The sequence below is a fragment of the Megalobrama amblycephala genome, linkage group LG11, assembly GCF_018812025.1.
Source record: "Megalobrama amblycephala isolate DHTTF-2021 linkage group LG11, ASM1881202v1, whole genome shotgun sequence".
Classification (NCBI taxonomy): Eukaryota; Metazoa; Chordata; class Actinopteri; order Cypriniformes; family Xenocyprididae; genus Megalobrama; species Megalobrama amblycephala.
This window is the reverse complement of record NC_063054.1, coordinates 21,011,064-21,025,502: the sequence shown is the minus strand read 5'-3', so window position 1 is coordinate 21,025,502 and position 14,439 is coordinate 21,011,064. Positions and strand designations below refer to the sequence as shown.

The 14,439-nt window shown below is 37.0% G+C and overlaps 1 protein-coding gene across 1 annotated transcript; it reads left to right on the top strand.

Annotated features, from left to right (window-relative positions):
• Positions 1 to 357: 357 nt before the first annotated feature.
• Positions 358 to 9,736, top strand: tmem165 (transmembrane protein 165). Its single transcript, XM_048206670.1, has 6 exons — positions 358 to 753; positions 2,237 to 2,468; positions 4,501 to 4,676; positions 4,790 to 4,975; positions 8,219 to 8,324; positions 8,433 to 9,736. Exons 1-6 carry the CDS (start codon positions 613 to 615, stop codon positions 8,507 to 8,509), a joined length of 918 nt encoding a protein of 305 aa, XP_048062627.1. The 5' UTR covers positions 358 to 612; the 3' UTR covers positions 8,510 to 9,736.
• The last annotated feature ends 4,703 nt before the right edge of the window (positions 9,737 to 14,439 follow it).

Here is a 14,439-nt window from a genome sequence, read left to right as displayed (position 1 = left end):
GGACTGATGGCCTGACCTCAGAAGGTGACTGACAACAGCTGTCAGCAAATGACTTAAAATGGAAGTGGCTCCAGCCCCATAAGAACTATCTGAAGCTGACTTCCCCAACAAGAGAATCAATTCAAAAACACATTTTCTAACATTATGCACTTGAAGTAACCCGTATATACTAATATTTCCACTCAGCTGCTAATAAATACATTTCAGAAATGCGCAAATTCGCGTAACACTGAGAAGCCAAACTCATATATAAATTATTCTGGTCTTTGAGAGGAGTTTCTAATCTCATATTTCCGTTTTACGTTGCATCTCTAACTAACTTGAAGGTGTTTCTTCATACGTCATTTAAGACCGACGTTTAAACCAATAGTCTGGCTCAATTTCAGTGACGTATGCGTCTCCTGTACACGTTTGTCTCCCAACCGACCAATCACGGTCAGTTTTCAACCGACAGTTTTGTTTTAGGCTTTGGCGTCAGTCTCTCAGCAAAGATGACTATGGTGGGCTAGCAAAATCGGAACGACAAAACGTTAATGTTTATAAATTAGCGGTGTTATTAGCTTAATTTGCAGAGCAATAACACAAAAGAAGCCGCGTTAGCCATCCGTTAAAATGCCTCTCCGGGCCGGCGAGCGGCATGGCAGTGGCAGGTTTAAATGCTTCCTTGTTCTACTTAACATTGTGTTGTTTTCAGTCGGAGTTACAGCAACTCAAGAAGAGAATAAAGTCATTCACGAGGAGCAGCCCGCGGAGGTACGTACGAATTTGTCCTATTTTCTAGGTAACATACATAAGAGAGTTTATTAACACTGTAAATGTGTCAAAGAGGAGTTGAGCTAAAGTAGCTTGGTAAGGGTATTGTCATTCAAGGGAAACTAGTTTGACCAGACGCTCTCGAACAGATTTGTTCACTTGGTTTTTGGCTGAAATAAAATGTACTTTTGACAAGAAGGGATCATTAAGGAGATTCTGCTGTAGAAAATGTGCTTTTAATGTTTTAGTATATACATGTTCCAGCGTTGGGTGTAATAAATTATTAGGTAATCTAATTACTGTAATTTAATTACTTTCCCTTGATAAAGTATAGGGATTACTCTTTATTTTTCTGTAATTGAATTACAGTTACTTACTATGTAATTGCATTAAATACGGTATAGACTATACAACAATTCTGTATAAAACAGTAGTGGATTTAACATCAACATTTAATCTTCAAATGTATGTTTTTTTTTTTTTATGCAACCTTCACCCTTTACACACTTTGGTCAGTTATAAGAATAATAAGAATAATTTATGCAATTGAAAGAATTGTTTATTTGAAAGAATTAAAAGAGGAAGTTCATGTCTATCCTTGTGTAGTTCAACTGGTCGAGGTTGCTATGGGTTTTTAGGGATGTGCAACGATTAATCACGATTAATCGTTTGCAAAATAAAAGTCTGTGTTTACGTAATATATGTGTGTGTTCTGTGTATAATAATTATGTATATAAAATACAGACACATACATTTATATATTTAAGAAAAATGTCAGATTTATATATAAAATATTTATATTTATATGATATAAATATATATTTATATATAAATATATATATTTATTTAAACATGCATATATTTCTTAAATTTATACATGTATGTGTATTTATATATACATAATTATTATACACAGAACACACACATATATTACGTAAACACAGACTTTTATTTTGCAAACGATTAATGGCGATTAATCGTTGCACATCCTTTTAGAGAGAGAGTAATTCAGTAATCTAAAAACCGTAATCTAATTACACTGTTGAGATGTAATTTGTATCTAGTAACTAATTACTTTTAGACTAAGTTACCAAACATTGTGTATATCCATTTAAAATAATAATAAAAATAACTTGCAAAACTTAAGTTACTTAATCTACTAAACTGTTATTTATGTGAAGTGTTGGAGCCTCAGGGGTTTGCCCACCTTTCTCAAAGATGAAGTGCAGTACCAGTTATTTTTATCAGTCAGAGGCACACACACAAATAATATATATATATATATATATATATATATATAAAATATGTATATGTATAATTCTAATATTGAAATGTAATCTCTAAATGTTGTTAGATTTTCTGTTTTCCCATTTTTTTTTTTTTTTTTTTTTTTTTTTTTGTAGAAATTATGTTGCTTGTAAACACTTACAGTTACCTTATTACTATTAATTGAACTAACATCTGAATCATAATTTGTGTCTAGCTGCAGAAGGCAACCACTGGTCATGCTCCCGGCCCGGAAATGATCATCAATGAACCCAATAATGGAAACCTGGGGTTTATTCATGCCTTCGTGGCAGCCATCTCAGTTATCATTGTCTCTGAACTGGGAGACAAGACGTTCTTCATTGCAGCCATCATGGCTATGCGCTACAATCGCCTCACTGTTTTGGCGGGTGCCATGTTGGCCTTGGGACTCATGACATGTCTGTCAGGTAGGTGAAATACAGTGGTTCTAAAGCACCTTTACTTTTTTTTTTTTTTTTTTTTAAATTAACTACAAATGTTGATATGCTTTACATCATAAAATTTTCCAAAAAATTCCACTTTTCAACAAAACATAAGAATTTTGGCGTCACGTGATTTCAGAGTCACGTTTTTGCTTATTACATGTTGAATAAAATATTATCTGACATAAAATTAAATGTAGCAAGTTTTAAACAAAATCAAATACCCCCACCACCTCCTTAACTTTTGGCCTGTCCCATCTCAGAGGACTTGACCTTCTCAATTGTATCCAGCAATTAAAATTATACAATAGTATTATAATTGTGACAAACTACATAATTACAAATCTCCATTTGGTTTAAAAACTATGAGTGACAGCTTAATTTGTTACATTTGCATTCATGTTACCCATTCTCTCTTTTTTCATTTTAATGTGTAGGATAGAACATTAGAAACATATTTTCCAATTTAGACGTCCCAAATGTTGGTACTTTTGTCAATTTCTCTCTAGCGTTATTTAATTTGATCTTGTTTATGTGCGTTTGAGCTTTTTGTCCCTCCTTTTTTCCCTATTTGTCACCTTTTTCAAATTATCCGGATTCCTATTAGGGATGCACCGATGTATCGGCCGATAAAAGCAATTATTTCACTAACAGCCAATTGTTTAAAAACAACCGATGATCAGGGCCGATTATATCCGGTCAATCAAAAGGAGGCAGTAAAAGTGTCAGACTGCATCTCGTACTGTGTGTGAAGAAAATGTCTCTTGTGTTGAATTTAGGGCTGTCTACCTGACAATAACGCATTAAAAAACAGTGATGCAGTAATGTAGAAATGCAGGCTCTGTTTGACCTTATGAATCATCTGTAGTTCAAGCCAGGGTTGCTAGGTCCATGATTTTTCCCTACGCTAAACATTATTTCTAGCGCTCCTCTCATCCAATAATCGCAAAGAGCTTTATGCTTTGTTACTTCTGATAAGAAACAAAGTCTCATCTTTCAAATTCTGTCCATTTTATCACAAAGTAAAACAATAAATGGCATTTTGACTCTTTTAAATGTGTCAGATCACTGTAGCATCTAATTTTAGGCGACAAAAAAACATGAATGCACATCAGAAGATATGTTGAAAGCTACAGTACAGTTTACCAAAATGTAGCATGTATCATGTAGTCGCTCAATCAGTGTTTCAACCACAGAAAGATGTCAATAAAACAGCTTGAGAACATTGTCACTTAACATTATTAGTAACGTTATTCCTTTGTTAGCTATGTTAAAAAAACAAAAAAACACTTAGAGAGGAGCTCATTTACTGTTAATGATATATGTATGTTTGAATAAATTTGTCATGAAGACAAGTGTTTATGAAAACTATTTTGTGCAACTGAGGTGTACATGAATATTTCATTTTTTTACTTGAGTGTAATTATTATATGTGAAAATAAATAGCAGTTTTATGTAACAGTTTGGGCTTTGTTGTAAATTTTACCCTCTAATATTAGGGTAATATACCAAATGAGAGGGTTCCCTGTATAAGTTTATAGCATTAATTGGGAGATTATTTTTTTTTTTTTTCCCTTAAGAAAATCTATCTATCGTTATTGGCAGATATCATTCTGAATAATGATATCTGCTATTCTGAATAATGATATCTGCTATAGCTTGCATTGTGTCAGTAAAAGTCTTATGAGATATTTATAGGTTATCATTCATCATGCAAATTTTATAATAAATTTGCATCCATCCAAAACAATATCATCATGCCATACAGGTCTAACATATTTCTAATGAGTTTTTTTTTTTTTTTTGTCCAGCCAGCTTTATTAATGTCTTATATAAGTATTATATCTTAAAAGTTTTACAGAGAATAGCACATAATTCAGCACTTAGGCCACTGAGTTTGCTTTTTTAATATAATTAATGTCTAATGCATTAAAAGAGAGTGTTGATCTACTGTGTGTCTTTTATAAAATCCTCTTAATGCATGAATGACCTATTTTTCTGTTTGTCTTCACATTAGTACTGTTTGGTTACGCCACCACCATTATCCCACGGATCTACACCTACTACATATCAACAGCACTGTTTGCCATCTTTGGTGTGAGGATGCTGAGGGAAGGACTGAGGATGAGTGCTGATGAAGGGCAAGAGGAGCTGGAGGAGGTCCAGGCTGAGATAAAGAAAAAAGATGAGGAGGTAAAAGCTTTGTAACTGATGTTTGTCCGCAGGTATCGCTATTTATAACACCTGCTGAATATTTGAAGCATCTTATCTGACCTCTGATTGGCTGATTCCCTCTCCTCCCACAGCTTCAGCGCTATAAGATGGCCAACGGCGCACCAGATGTGGAAGCGGGGTCGACGGCGAACTTGTTGCCTCAGAGGAAGTGGCACAGTGTGATCTCACCCATATTCGTTCAGGCACTCACCCTCACCTTCCTCGCCGAATGGGGTGACCGCTCTCAGCTTGCAACCATTGTGCTGGCTGCAAGAGAGGTATTGTACAGAGTCCAAAATTAGACTTTAAAATTATATTTTATATTTACTAAAAATACTTCTGCACTTTTTACTGTTTTAAATATTCTTAAAGCCCATGAAAATGTGTTTTGCATTATATATAAAAAAACACTGAATGTGATATATATTTTTAAGGTAGGGTAGGCAGTGCTAAAACACTTTTTGTTATACTGGTTGAAACTCTCCTGAAACTCTCCTTACATACTGATAGCAATCAATAATAGTCTGTGGAAGCCATGTCAAAATTACCATAATTAAGATATGACAACTCGTGACATTGTACTCGTAGCTTTAAATGTTAAAAGGACAAAGACATGCCAACATTCAAACATATATATAAGATTGACCTGAAGAATATAAACTCACTTGGGAGATCTCTCTCTCTCTCTCTCTCATAATACTCCACATATTACAGTGAGTTTCAATGAAGCGACTCAATGTTCCTTCGTTACTAGTTCTAAATAGAGCCTGACCAATATGGGTTTTTGGGGGCCGATGCCAATACCAATATTAAGAAGTAAAAAAGGTCCGATATCGATATATCAGCCGATATTCTTTATGTGTATATTATAGTTCAGTACCAGTCAAGTTTTGACACACTTCCCATTTGTTTGTCCAAACTTTTGAGTGGTACTGTATATTGAATACCATATATATATATATATACATAAACAAATTTTTTGCAATGATCACTCAAATGAGTGATCAAACACTTATACTGATGTGATAAAGAAATGTAAAGGCAGGGTATTTAACAATTTAACAATAAACTTTATTATCCAAAATAAGCCTGGCATCAGTGCACTGAACACTAAAGTTCACTTATTATAAATAAGTTTAAACACACATAGAACAATATATATAACTTGAATTAAAAAAATAAACAAGGTAACTGTGTAGGGCAAGCAAGCTACTGCCAATCCAACAGGGGCAGGTTTATGCGGTCAATGGCTTATTTTCTGGTAATCAAATGAACATGCAGAACATGAGGATCATATTTAAATAGTCTTTTTGCAGTTTAATATTCACAAACATTAGTCTACATTGTGATTTGATTTAAGTGTTCTGACCTGTTTTTTATTTATTAATTAAAAACATGACAAATTCCGTGTTGTACAGTAAAATCCGTTTTATGACTGGATTCCGTGATTTCCTGCATCGTGGAAATCCTACTAATGTAGCAAATGAGTAAGTAAAAGATGGGGACATGTTTATTTACTTATATATTTTTACTTATTATTTATATCCTTTAGTAGCCCGTTTCACCAACTAGGTGACAATGTAGCATTAAATCACCATTCAACAGGCTCAAGCCACCACTGCACCGCGGTCTATTGGACTGCAGAAAGTGGACTGCAAACTTTTCAATCTGCTACATTAACTGACTGTACTGACAAACTATGCTAATTTAGGATATGTGATGTGAGCGATGTGATATATGTATGAGCGACATGGCAGTTTTAAGGGACGGGGCTAATGTTATTATTGGATGGACTTATATTGAAAAAGGAAACTTATGGGGGGGGTAAGTTATGTATGTCACAAACTAGTTCGCAACTTACTGTTAAGACAATGCTTTGATTCTTGTGAAGACACCGCTTGACTGCTTGCCGCTGCCTGAATGAGAGACCTCTTTACTGAAGTGAAAGGGTTGGCTGGTGTCAGTAGCGAACAATGGAGTGTGCTCTGCTGGACAAACTACCTAATCAGACCATTTACAACCATTTTATCTGTGTTATATGTTCTGTAAAAATAATGTTCATATCGGAGGCATATCGGCACCATATACGCCGATGCAGATATATCAGTGACAGGCTCATATCGGCCGATAAAATCGTCAAAATGATATATCAGTCGGGCTCTGTTCTAAAGTGACGTTTTAGAATTGGTAAAGGAGGCTTGGGCTCAACTGTTAAACTGTCAACTTGAGATTTGAATCTGTGGCAGAAGGAAGTAGTTCCTCACAAAATAGGGTTTTTAAAAACACTCCGTTGTTCTTATTTATTTACATGCTTGTGTTGTCGAAACTGTTGTATAAACACAATATCACGCTCCTAACCATGCGATATGGCTTTATATCACGCTGTGACGCTGTGATATACAGCCATAATCGCACGGCTACGAGTGTGATTATTGCTCATAAATACATCGATCAGGCATAACATTATGAGCACTGACAGGTGAAGTGAATAACACTGATTATCTCTTCATCACGGCAGCAAGTGAACATTTTGTCCTCAAAGTTGATGTGTTAGAAGCAGTGTAAGGATTTGAGCGAGTTTGACAAGAGACAAATTGTGATGGCTACATGAATAGGTCAGAGCATCTCCAAAACTGCAGCTCTTGTGGGGTGTTCCCATTCTGCAGTGGTTAGTATCTATCAAAAGTGGTCCAAGGAAGGAACAGTGGTGAACCGGTGACAGGGTCAGGGGCGGCCAAGGCTCACTGATGCATATGGGGAGTAAAGGCGGGCCTGTGTGGTCCGATCCAACAGACGAGCTACTGTAGCTCAAATTGCTCAAGAAGTTAATGCTGATTCTGATCGCAAGTGCATCACAGTTTGTTGCTTATGGGGCTGTATAGCTGCAGACCAGTCAGGGTGTCCATGCTGACCCCTGTCCACCGCTGAAAGGCCAACAGTGGGCATGTGAGCATCAGAACTGGACCACGGAGCAATGGAAGAAGGTGGCCTGGTCTGATGAATCACATTTTCTTTTACATCACGTGGATGGCCGGGTGCGTCACTTACACCAGGCACCAGGATGCACTATGGGAAGAAGGCAAGCCGGCGGAGGCAGTGTGGAAAACTTGGGTCCTGCCATCCATGTGGATGTTACTTTGACACGTACCACCTACCTAAGCATTGTTGCAGATCATGTACACCCTTTCATGGAAATGGTATTACCTGGTGGCTGTGGCCTCTTTCAGCAGGATAATGTGCCCTGCCACAAGCAAAAATGGTTCAGGAATGGTTTGAGGAGCACAACAACAAGTTTGAGGTGTTGACTTGGCCTCCATATTTCCAAAGTATTAATTAATATATTTATATATTTCAATTTACTGTGCTGTATATAAAAAATTACTTTTTTTTGTTATGTACATTTACTTAGCTCAGTAAAGTCCTGTAGGATGATTGTAATGGACTCTGTATTATTATTATCATTATTATTAACGGGTGATTTGCTAGCTGCTAACTGAATAACCGGCTGGTTTTTGCTGTAGGATCCATTTGGAGTAGCAGTTGGGGGAACTTTGGGACACTGTCTGTGCACAGGACTGGCTGTTATCGGTGGAAGGATGGTGGCTCAGAAGATCTCTGTCAGAACCGGTGAGATTGATGAGTCATTTACTACAGTACTAAATTTCTGTTGGTTTACATGAGCAGTGATCTATATCCAGATTTATTTGCTGATATTTCCTTTTCTTATCTCTACAGTTACAATCATTGGTGGGATCGTTTTCCTCGCCTTTGCGTTCTCTGCCCTCTTTATCAAGCCCGATTCTGGATTCTGATGGATGAAGTGACTCTTGGTTTCATTTTGTACATACAGTCACCACAGTACAACACAGAAGAAATGGAACAGAGAGAGACTGCAGATGCACAAAGACTGCAGATAGCTTGTTTGTTTATTTGAGTGAATCTCTTTTGTGTGAGTGTAAGTATGACTGACTGAATGAATGAATGAAAAATGGTTAACTGCTCATGTCTTAATGAGCATTTAAATTTTTTGCTTAATCCCTCATTTTTGTCTTTACTTTCAACCAGACATTATTCTGTTTTTAGGTGATCTTTATTTCTCCAGTAAGCCACCTAACAGTATACTTGAACTTGCCAGATGTTTGTCGTTGGAAATAGGAACATTTTAAATAACAAATCATGAATCTTGTTTCTATATTGTTTTACCTCTGTTTGAGCAGTGCACTATGGATAAATGCTGGCCTGGGTCCAGTCTATTTTATTTCAGTTCAAGCTTACTTGACTACAACAGATGTGAAACTACAACCAGATCAAGATGAGCACCGTCACCCTTCCCTGTGACATCTTGTGCCATCTACCCACTGCACAGCAGTAAATCTACTTGTGTCTCAGGAGATTTAGTGGATAAGAACCTCAGCAATAATAACAGTCATAATTCCCTCATCAATGACAAACTACAGTTCTGAATTGAACTCGAAGAATTCTTTAGGAACTGCCTGGTGTTTTAACTGCCTGTTGATGGTCCTTTATTCATACCATATTACCGAAGGATAAATGTAATGTAAAATGATGTGGGATCATCATCACATTACATCACATGTGGCCTTTAAACCCAGTCGTGGTATTTACTGGTCATCATTGTGCACTCATAAATGCATCTGTGTTCACTCCTCCCCTCTGCGTCACTGGTCATAAAGTGTTAAGAACAGTCATGCTTTCACAAACTGCCCTGAAAGAGGCACACAGCATTTAGTGCAGTCTCTTTCTCAAGAAATTGTAACTATCATTTCTGAAGTCTGCCCTTTTCCTCAGAACTGTTTTTATTTATTCGAGTATGGAGCACAGATACTGATATTTTGTCATGGTTGAAGAATTTGTTCAGTCGAGGAGAAGATGGGGGTTCTTTTTTTTCTTCTTCTTCTTTTTGTAACATTTTCAGGGTGACTTTGTCAATATTTGACAGGGGTTAAAAAGTGTGAACTTTAGAGGAACTACAAAAATGTTATTCCTGTAAATATTGAATAAAAAGGTCAGTCTCAGTCTTTCAGATGTTTTTTGTTGTTTGTTTTAAACAGTATGAACAATTTAAACCAAGGAGCAGATATAATAACCTGTGTAGATGTAATAAGGTTATGAAGCACATTTTCCTGAGAAGTTAACAAATGTGGTTTCAAATTATTTTTTGACACTTAAGTCATATGTACAATTGTATGAATTTCTTTGCATTAGATGCAAAATATCAAACCATGTGGCAAGCTTTTCCCTGAACTAAATTTGCTTTTTTGAGCCCCCTTTTAACTGTAAAGTCACTTTCCGTGGCCATCAACTTCACACAGGTGTCCTAGCACCACTGTATTTGACAAACACAATGTAATTTTGTCTTACTTTGAACAATATAGCCTATCTATTGCTTCATATGCTGACTAAAATGTTTTGACTGAAAAGTGTGTGCTGTTTCCACAAAGTTCAGTTTGATATTCACAGTTCAGTCAGTGGTCAAAATGTTCTTAAAATCTTACTTGCTATTGTCTATTATTTAAAAAAAAAACCCAGGACAATACATTTTTGTATGTTTTTGTAGGTGTTTTTTAATTGTGGTTTCAAATTCTATTATTATAATTAATATGATATTTGTGGTTTACTATTAATTTAATACAATTCACCATAAAAAACATGAAAAATAGTAAAGAGTAACCATTGCAAATACACTATATTGCCAAAAGATTTGGGATGCCTGCCTTTACGTGCACATGAACTTTAATGACATCCCATTCTTAATCCGCAGAGTTTAATATGGAGTTGGCCCACCCTCTGCAGCTATAACAGCCTCAACTCTTTCCACAAGGTTTGAAAGTGTGTTTATGGGAATTTTTGACTATTCTTCTAGAAGCGCATCTGTGAGTTCTGGCAGTGATATTGGACGAGTAGATCTGGCTCGCAGTCTCCGCTCTAATTCATTCCAAAGGTGTCCTATTGGGTTGAGGTCAGGACTCTGTGCAGGCCAGTTCAAGTTCCTTCAACACCAAACTCGCTCATCTATGTCTTCATGAAATTGTCCAAAATGTCTTGGTATGCTGAAGCATTAAAAGTTCCTTTCACTGGAACTAAGGGGCCAAGCACAACCCCACACCATAATCCACCCTCCACCAAACTTTTCACTTGACACAATGCAGTCAGGCAAGTATCGTTCTCCTGACAGCCGCCAAACCCAGACTCATCCATCGGATTGCCAGACAGAAGTGTGATTCGTCACTCCAGAGAACACATCTTCACTGCTCTAGAGTCCAGTAGCGGCGTGCTTTACATCACTGCATCCAGCGCTTTGCATTGCACTTGGTGATGTAAGGCTTGGATGCAGCTGCTCGGCCATGGAAACCCATTTCATGAAGGTCTCTACACACTGTTCTTGAGCTAAATTGAAGGCCACATGAAGTTTGGAGGTCTGTAGCTATTGACTCTGCAGAAAGTTGGCGACTTCTGCACACTGCGCACCTCAGCATGCACTGACCCCGCTCTGTGATTTTACGTGGCCTACCACTTCTTGGCTGAGTTGCTGTTGTTCCCAATTGCTCCCACTTTGTTATGATACCACTAACAGTTGACCTTGGAATATTTAGTAGTGAAGAAATTTCACGAATGGTTGCCACCTGTGCAATAAAAATCACGGTACCACGCTTGAATTCACTGACTCCTGAGAGCGACCCATTCTTTCACAAATGTTTGTAGAAGCAGTCTGAATGTCTAGGTGCTTGATTTTATACACCTGTGACCATGGAAGTGACTGGAACACCTGAATTCAATGGCTGCGTCCGAAAACCTAGGTAGGTCTTGCTGCCTCGCTGTCTTATAAGAGAATGACTTGTACGGCAGCGTTTGTGCATGAAGGTACCTCACGAAATTGATTTCGGACAGACTTCTGAGGCAGCGTAACAGTTTAATGATCTACAGCAATATAGCGCGAGCCTTGGTGAGAACTAAACAAATATTTAATTATTACAGTAGTAATTTCTCGATAGAAATGATATCAAAATTGAAATATGTTGGTCAAAATCGTACATTTATACACAAAATGATCAGCAAACGCAACTTTCGGACAACATCTTTATTTTTCTAGCTCAACTGTCACAGAATGGAAAGCACAGGATTGTGGGATATCAAAGGCAGCTAAGGATACATCTATGCTTCCTTCAAAAATCGATCCGAGGAAGGTAAATCATGAGACAGGAAGTGAAGCTAACATTGGATTCGGATGTGATCTGGCGCTGGAATGTGTTGTTTTTGAAATCATGCTGAGCGTTCATTGATGTTGACTGTTATCAGTGGTATGCAACTGTGCTATCTTGGCGCTCGTGCACATTCCACACAGAAGAGCGCTTTATCAATGAACGCAGGTTTTAATGAGGGAGGGGTCGGTGAACTTAAAGCCAAGGTGCCCTAGAATCAAAAATTGAATTTACCTTGCCATAGTTGAATAACAAGAGTTCAGCACATTGAAAAGACATAGGCTACATTGAGTTTCAAACTCTATTGCTTCCTCCTTCTTATGTAAATCTTATTTGTTTAAAAGACCTTTAAAAAACAGGCGAATCTCAACATAACACCGACTGTTACATAACAGAACAATAGCAAAAAATGGCAGATGGAGCAATAATAACTGACATGATCCATGATAACATGATATTTTTTAGTGATATTTGTGAATTGTCTTTCTAAATGTTTCGTTAACATGTTGCTAATGTACTGTTAAATGTGGTTAAAGTTACCATCGTTTCTTACTGTATTCACGGAGACAAGAGAGCCGTCACTATTTTCATTTTTAAACACTTGCAGTCTGTATAATTCATAAACAAAACTTCATTCTTTATAAATCTCTCCAACAGTGTGTAATGTTAGCTTTAGCCACGAAGCACAGCCTCAAACTCATTCAGAATCAAATATAAACATCCAAATAAATACTATACTCACATGATCCGACGCATGCATGCAGCATGCATGACGAACATCTTGTAAAGATCCATTTGAGGGTTATATTAGCTGTGTGAACTTTGTAAATGCACTATATTATAGTCGAGAGCTCAAGGGGGGGCAGGGAGCGTGTGATTTAAAGGGGCCGCGCGTTAAATCGGTGCATAGTTAATGATGCCCCAAAATAGGCAGTTAAAAAATTAATTTAAAAAAAATCTATGGGGTATTTTGAGCTGAAACTTCACAGACACGTTCAGGGGACACCTTAGACTTATATTACATCTTATAAAAACTGGTTCTAGGGCACCTTTAAAAAACGGTGTGTACTGATGTTAATACATATTTATTATTAGTAGGAAGAGATGATCAGTTCATGTGCCGTTTGAACTGAAATGCAGCGATCACACACACACTCATGTCCCCCCCACTTTTTAAAACAAAGTTACGCCACTGATCTTTACTATCCTTAATTGGGATTATTTTGCATTTTAGGTTCATTTTGAGTGTAATTGTTTGGTTGTTTTATAATTATTATTTTGCCTACATATCGGGGTGTTTACATTGACCATAGACCTAGTTAAAGGGTTAGTTCACCCAAAAATGAAAAATTCTGTCATTTATTACTTACCCTCATGCCGTTCCACACCCGTAAGACCTTCGTTAGCTAATCTTCGGAACACAAATTAAGATATTTTTTGTTGAAATCCGATGGCTCCGTGAGGCCTTCATAGGGAGCAATGACATTTCATAATGCTCCGAAGCTTCCTGAAGCAGTGTTTTGAAATCGGCCATCACTATATAAGTCGTTATTTTGTTTTTTTGGCGCACCAAAAATATTCTCGTCGCTTTATAATATTAATATTGAACCACTGTACTCACATGAACCGATTTAAATATGTTTTTAGTACATTAATGGATGTTGAGAGAGGAAATGTCATTGCTCCCTATGGAGGCCTCACTGAGTCATCGAATTTCAACAAAAAATATCTTAATTTGTGTTCCAAAGATTAACGAAGGTCTTACGGGTGTGGAACGACATGAGGGTGAGTAATAAATGACAGAATTTTCATTTTTGGGTGAACTAACCCTTTAAGGTGTAAATGAGGGAATTACTGCGGTGTTACTGTGGTGTAACGGCTGAATTTCGGGAACGTTTACAATTTCGTCCAAAACGTATACAGTAGAAGTGGTACCCACAATTTAGCAAAATTGTCCCTTTAGCATCATAAACTCAACTGGACCACTGTGATTCGGAGGTAGGCTCGAGGCCGTAATTACTATTGCGGAAGTGATTATTGCTTTTATACAAAAGTTCAGCAAATAAGGAGTTAATATTGAGTAACTTACATAAATACGTTGTTACTTGGTCTGTTGTCCCAACATAAAAACTGTTTCAAACGAAGCCAAAGCAGCATCAACCGTTGTCTCCGAGGAACACAGTATCCAGATTCCGGAATGAATCAATAAGGTTTTTAAACGAATCGGTTGAGTTGATGATTCATTGACAAAAGAATCACTTGTCGCCACCTACTAGGGTATTGATGTGACCTGCAAAAAAGATTCACAGGAAAAGCCCCTAAACCTTATGAAACTTACCTAGAGGAAAACTATCAGGCCGAAAAGAAAGTAATAAAAACAGTCAAGACTGCATTTTTTTTTTAAATAGTTTTATTTTCAAAATTGAATAAGGGGAGTAAACGGCACTGTTTGTTTAAAAAGGTTCCATTATTTCTTTGTTAAATGTAAGAATGGCCTGGCTCACAAAATGAACCCAGTACAG